This window comes from Suricata suricatta, chromosome 13, assembly GCF_006229205.1.
Source record: "Suricata suricatta isolate VVHF042 chromosome 13, meerkat_22Aug2017_6uvM2_HiC, whole genome shotgun sequence".
NCBI lineage: Eukaryota > Metazoa > Chordata > Mammalia > Carnivora > Herpestidae > Suricata > Suricata suricatta.
The window spans coordinates 83,419,150-83,425,528 of NC_043712.1; the positions used below are offsets into that span (position 1 = coordinate 83,419,150).

General features: G+C 42.3%; 1 protein-coding gene across 1 annotated transcript in view; it reads left to right on the forward strand.

Annotated features, from left to right (window-relative positions):
• The window catches only part of LOC115275973 (proline-rich protein HaeIII subfamily 1-like), a 975-nt gene extending 499 nt beyond the window's left edge, over positions 1 to 476 (forward strand). Inside the window, exon 2 of the mRNA XM_029919686.1 lies at positions 18 to 476. Within this exon, the coding sequence (XP_029775546.1) occupies positions 18 to 476 (459 nt within the window). The remainder of the gene's footprint in view (positions 1 to 17) is intronic.
• The last annotated feature ends 5,903 nt before the right edge of the window (positions 477 to 6,379 follow it).

The following is a 6,379-nucleotide window of genomic DNA, read 5'->3' on the forward strand; positions in this document are numbered from 1 at the left end:
CGCTCCCCACGGGCCAGGCCGCTGCCGTCGCCGCGGGGGGAGGAAACGCGAGGCGGCCCCCGTCCGCGGAAGGCGTGGAGGGTGGGGTGACTCACACCTGCCCGGGAGAGCGCCCCGTTGGTCTCCGACCTCCCCCGCCCCGAGACGGGGCGCTCGCCCCTCCTGCAGGCCGGCCGGACCGGGAGCCGAGCCGAGCCCGCGGTCCTGTTGACCACCTGCCCGGAGGGTCCGGGGGTTCCGGCTGTGTGGACGGACGCAGGGCTTCCGCGGGGATGACGGATGCGGTTCGCTCCCCGCGGCCCCCTTCCCCCGGGCCTGCCCGCGCCCCAGACCCCCAGCCCGGGCAGCTAGGCCGCCTCCCAGAAGCAGAGCCTCAGGAGGTCCGCTTTCGAGGCTTCGTTTTTGCACCCGCAAAATCAGGGATTGGGGCCGACATAACCCCCCAGTGCCAAAATAATGATAGCGACCGTCGCTGAGCTCTGACACTGCCCCAGAGGTTGTGCTTAGCATTTTACATGCATCATCTCATTTAATCTTCACTGCACCCCTGGCAGGTACGACATAATCGCATTTTGGGGAAAACAGGCCCAGAGTCTCAATGGTCAGTGGTTTTAATGCCACCGCTCGGTGTCATGGAATATTAGATGAGGGTAGTTGAGGAAGCGACTCTATTTCAACAATAGGCCGAAGAAAGTCCCACTGCCCTGTAACCTCGTAAGGACTGACCAGAGGCTCACACTCCTGGGTTACACTGTCCTGGTGAACAGTGCTGAGCACTGGGCTCAGCCTCAAAGGTTTCCGGACCCGCTGTGGTGGCGGGCAGACTCCCCTGGGAGACTGAGGCAGAGGACAGTGCGGTGCCCAACAGCCGTTAAGCCCTCCAGATTTAGGATCATAATGTTGACATCCACGTGGAAAATAGGGTGTGCGGCCCAGCTGGAGGAAAAATAAATACGAATATGCGTTTCTATTACATTGGCAGGTGTAAATCCTCCCTTCGCCTGACGGCGTGCTGGGCACTTTGCTCACACCACCCAGCACCGAAAAGCTTTGCTCTTGGGGTTCTGATATTGCCCTGCGCCTGAGCCTTCCCTGGCTGGCAGCTCCTGCTTCTTCACTGCTGAGAAGTGAGCACAGTTGGAGTGGCCTTACCCACCCGTTTAATTGACTGCTTTCAATCTGCAGCCCAGAAAACCACATAATGACGCTTGTGCAAAACTGTGTCCCAAGAGTATAAATAGGTACTTTGAGGAACTCTTTTAAAAAAAAAAAAAAGTGTGACCTTTCTGTGAGGGCATTGGAACATCAGGTTTAAGCTGTTAGGGACTTTTTTTTTTTTTTTTTTTGGTATCAACTTGATGTGGCCTTTTCCTGAGTTAGGAATCAATACGTTTAAGTGAGTTCTTAAAAAGTTGGGATTTGGAATATTTTTCCATGTTAGGATAATAGATGATAGGGCTTCTTACGCCATTTGGGAGGTTCTGTAATGTGAAATGTTCGATGTTACCACCAAACTGAATCAAATAACCAGGCTACCGGTCCAAGCTCTAGATTCAGAAACATGCTGGAGTTTATCTGGATGTATTGTTTTGTGCTCTAACTAGTTAAGAAAGGACCCAAAAATCCCTTTACCTCTGGTCAGTTCTCATAGGATCTTTTTGGTCATTGTTAAGCATAGGTGCCTTTTCACATATGTTGTACATATAGTTCTGAAATAAATTACGGGGGTCCCTGGGTGGCTCTGTCGGTTGAGCGTCGGACTCTTGGTTTAGGCTCAGGTCTTGATCTCAAGGGTTCATGAGTTCGAGTCCCGCATCAGGCCTCTCACTGTCAGTGCAAAGCCTGCTTAGTGCAAAGCCTTCTCTTTCTCTCTCTCTCTGTTCCATTCCTTGACAAATGCAGTAAAATGCCCGTGCAATCACTGTTTGTTGAGTATCTAAAATGGGCCAGACCAGGGTGCCTGAGTGGCTTAGTCTGTTAAGCATCTGACTTCAGCTCAGGTCATGATTTCACAGCTGGTGAGTTCGAGCCCTGTGTCGGGCTCTGTGCTGACAGCTCAGAGCCTAGAGCTGCTTCTGATTCTGTGTCTCCCTCTCTCTGTGTCCCTTCCCTCTAATACCCTGTCTCTCAAAAACAAATACATTTTTTAAAATTTTAAAATAATAAATAAAATGAGCTAGACATGGTTCTTGTCTATAAAATGCTCAGTATCTGTGAAGTTAAGATGTTGTGGCCTTTGAACTTGGACTGTTTTTGCTCTCATTTTCGACTGATTGGCAGAGACAACACTTAACGCATTTGTATCTGCACCACTTGAAAAGTATGAAGCCCGGAATATGTACAGATGAATACATTATAAATCACTCTTAAGGGTGAATTTTCTTTTCAATATTGTCTATTAGGTGATTTCCTTCTGTTGAGATCTGCTGCCTGTTGAAAAACTAAGAAACAGACATAAATGCTTGTAAAAGGAAAAGCTGCATATGAAAAAATAAAATACTGAAATGGGATAAGGTTTACTTGTGACAAACTCTGAGAGTCTTGAAAATGAACCTATCGGTCTATGACACCTTACTCCTGAATTTGTGGTGAAACTGTATGAAGCAGAAACCGTTCCTGTTTTAAACTTTTCACTTGATTTTAATATCTAATTTTCTTCAGTTAGGGGACACCTGGAGTCTTAATTATCACCTGTGAAATGAATAGTTTCATTTCAACCAGTATTTATTGAGTCCTTATGATATGCAGGCCACTGGGGAATTAGACTCCTAGATTACTAATTGCCTTTACTCGATCTGAGATTCTGAGGATATATGACTTACCAGTAATGATAGAGAATGGTAAAGGGCAAAGTAACTCAAAAACATCAATAATCTGCTACTGTTCTCTGGAGAAGCCCCAAATCTACCCATCCCCACCCAAAATATATTTAGGTATTAAAACCATTGCAGGGCACCTAGGTGGCTCAATCAGTTAAGCATCTGGCTCTTGATTTCAGCTCAGGTCACGATGTCACAGTTGTGAGATCGAGCCCGTGTTGGGCTCTGCCTTGACAGTATGGAGCCTGCTTGGGATTCACTCTGCATTTCTGTCCCTCCCTGGCTAGTGCTTACGTGCGCACGCTCTCTTTCTCTCACTCTCTCGAAATAAATAAATAAACCTTAAAAAAACTGCAGTGTTTTCTCTTCTGGTAGACTGGTCTTTCTAATTGTGTTTTAAGTAATACAAACCAGGTGTTTTCTCAGCAGTTCTGAGGTATGTCCATCCTTATATATAACCAGGAATTAAATTTTTACCCCAACACAGAAAGATGGTAATAGAATCCTAAGTTGACTAACTTTTCTCAAGACCAAAATACACACATGCAGCTCCTTCCTTCACTTCATGCAGAATGTCAAATATAATTGCAACATTAAAAACCAATACTTGGAAACAGCCCAAATGTCTAGCAGTAAGAGGATGGAAAACAAACTGTGATGCCTTCATACAGTGGAATACCACGGAGCAGTTAAAAGAAACTGATTCATGAGACATAACACAACATGGATAACTCAAAAACATGTTCAGCAGGGCGCCTGGGGGCTGAGTCAGTTGAGCATCTGACTTCAGCTCAGGTCATGATCTCATGGTTCGTGGGTTCAGGCCCTGCATAGGGCTCTGTACTGACGGCTCAGAGCCTGGAACTTGCTTCAGATTCTGTGTCTCCCTCTCCCTCTGCCCCTCCACCGCTTGCACTCTGTCTCTCTCTCTCTCCAAAATGAATAAACATTAAAAAAAAAAAAGAAACATGTTCAGCATAAGAAGTCAAGCACTAAGGGTGAATCCATTTATGGGAAGTCCAAGAACGGGGAAAACTAATATGTATTTAGGGTTTCTCAGAAATGGCACTGGGATTTACCACAACAGCACGGAAGAGAACTACCAAAAGTGATGGAAATATTCTGCACTGTCCCACATGGTAACCATGTGCCTCGAATGGCTATTAAAATCTCATCGTAAATAAAATTAAAATTTTTAGTTCAGCTCTGCAGTCACACTGCAACATTTTAGGTACTCAGTAGCCACAGTTGGCTGGCAGCCACCAGATTGGATCCTACAAGTATAGACTGTTCCTATTGCAGAACTTCTACTAGAGAGTGCTGTTCTAGATTTTGTGTTACATAGTATTTTTATGTGCCGTGTGCATAGTACATATGCCTTATATGTGGATAATAGCTGCCCCCAAGCCCCAGAAATCACTATTAGACATATTTATTACTGTATTACCTACCTATCTGAACCCACTTTTGACATTTCATTCAACACTGCAGAGAAAACGATAAGTAATCGATAGGAAAATTATCCTTGGCAAATTTTCAAAAATGTGTTCAATGTGACCATACGGTAGACAAGGTTGATTTGCCACTCAAAGAAATGAGTTCTGCCACATTATGATTCCGAATACATCTAGAAGCCAAAGGAGTTGCTTTTGAGGCCTTAAGTGAATAAATGCTAGATGAATAAAGATTTTTTTTCCTATTTCCCTATTGGAATGGAAATGTCTTAAACATGTTGATTATCATATAATCTTATTCTAAGGTAACATTAGGAGTATTTGAGAGATTTGATGCTAATTCTATGACCAGATTGAGAAAGTTATGTAACTCTTTAAGTAACAGTTAAGACTTAGTGCTTTTGGAGGGTAAAAATAGGCTCGTAAATCAAGGATTGAATGATCCCAACTCTAAGATTCTATTTTTCATGGGTTTTCATGACACACCAGATGAATCGGTTTAAAATATAAACATATATGTTCTTGTAATACTTTGTGAATTTAGGAAATTTTTTGGTGGAGTAAATACTATAAATAAAGTTAATAGATACTTCCACCGCCAGCATTTCTTAACCTTATGAACTGCTGGTATATTTTTACAAGATAATGAACTTGAATTGTGCTAGAGATTAATTCGTATAACTTAATCAGCAATTAACGTCAATAATGTATGCTGGAAAGTATTTTTACTCCATTATTATCAAAAGTTCTTTATTAAAAATGTGATTTTATTTGATCCAGTCTTTAAGTGGCAAAGAAATGCTTTTTAAGTGGGTTCTGTCTCTCCCTTTATTTTTTTCCCCCTTCAATGTACTGTACAGTCTGGAAAAAAAAAACATCTCCCAAATTCCTTTAGGGCCATTATTCCTATTTTAAGTATACTTAAAGTATCGTCCCTGGAACACATGAAAATCCCACCCTCCCCCAGCCAACATCACAGCACATTATAAAGCCAGTACTTGTGTCAACAGTTAAAGTGTATGACTGAATTTTTTTCATCCTTATGTTTTTCTTTACCAACTTACCTCAGCCACTGCTTAAGAAAAAAATAAATCACAGATTCAAGTTACAGGAATTTGTCTCTCAATGCTGTTTTGTTTTGAACAAGAGAATTTATGTGCATGGAATATTTTTTCCAAAAATTTTGTTTTGCTTATAAACATTTTTTTTAGTTTATTTGTTTATTTTTAAGAGAGAGAGAGCACAGGCAGGAAAGGGGAAAACAGATGCAGACTTAGACAACCCAACCAGGCTCTACACTGTCAGCACAGAGCCCAACATGGGGCTCCAACTCATAAACGGTGAGATCATGACCTGAGCTGAAATAAAAAATCGAGACTCTTACCTGACTGAGCCACTTAGTTGCCCCTACTCACATTTTTATTTTGAGGGACAGAGAACACAAAAATATACATTGTACAGCGAAACATTTAAAACACCTCCAAGCACTGTCTGAAATGTCATCTAGAATTTTCTTCCACAAAAAAGATTAAAGTTGGGGCACCTGTGTAGCTCAGTTGGTTGGGCAACGGACTTGGGCTCAGATCGTGGTCTCACAGTTCATAGGTTCAAGCCCCGCATCGAGCTCTGTGCTGACAGCTCAGAGCCTGGAGCCTGCTTTGGATTCTGTGTCTCCCTCTCTCTCTGCCCTTCCCTGGCTTGCATTCTGCCTGTCTCTCAAAAATAAATAAACACTAAAAAAAATTTGTTCTAAGAGATTACAGTCATTTTAAGATTCATAGAGTGGAAAGTACTTATTAGAATTTGGTTTTGGAGACCTCCAGTCATGTCATATCAAACATATTAAAATGCACTCATATCACATAAAATATAGATAACTAAGAATTGAGTTACAAATGACATATGGTAAGTTTGTAGACATCTAATTAAGTATTTGTTCATCCCGATTCACAGCTTTCTTTTCATATTTTGAAGTCAATGTTTAGGATTACCAACATTTTCAGAGAAGCTTGAAAAAAATGTGTAAGTCCTGAATATAGTACTTGATGAATAAAATGGCCCTGAAATACACAGCAGGAAAACTGAATTTAAAACAATTTGCCTCTT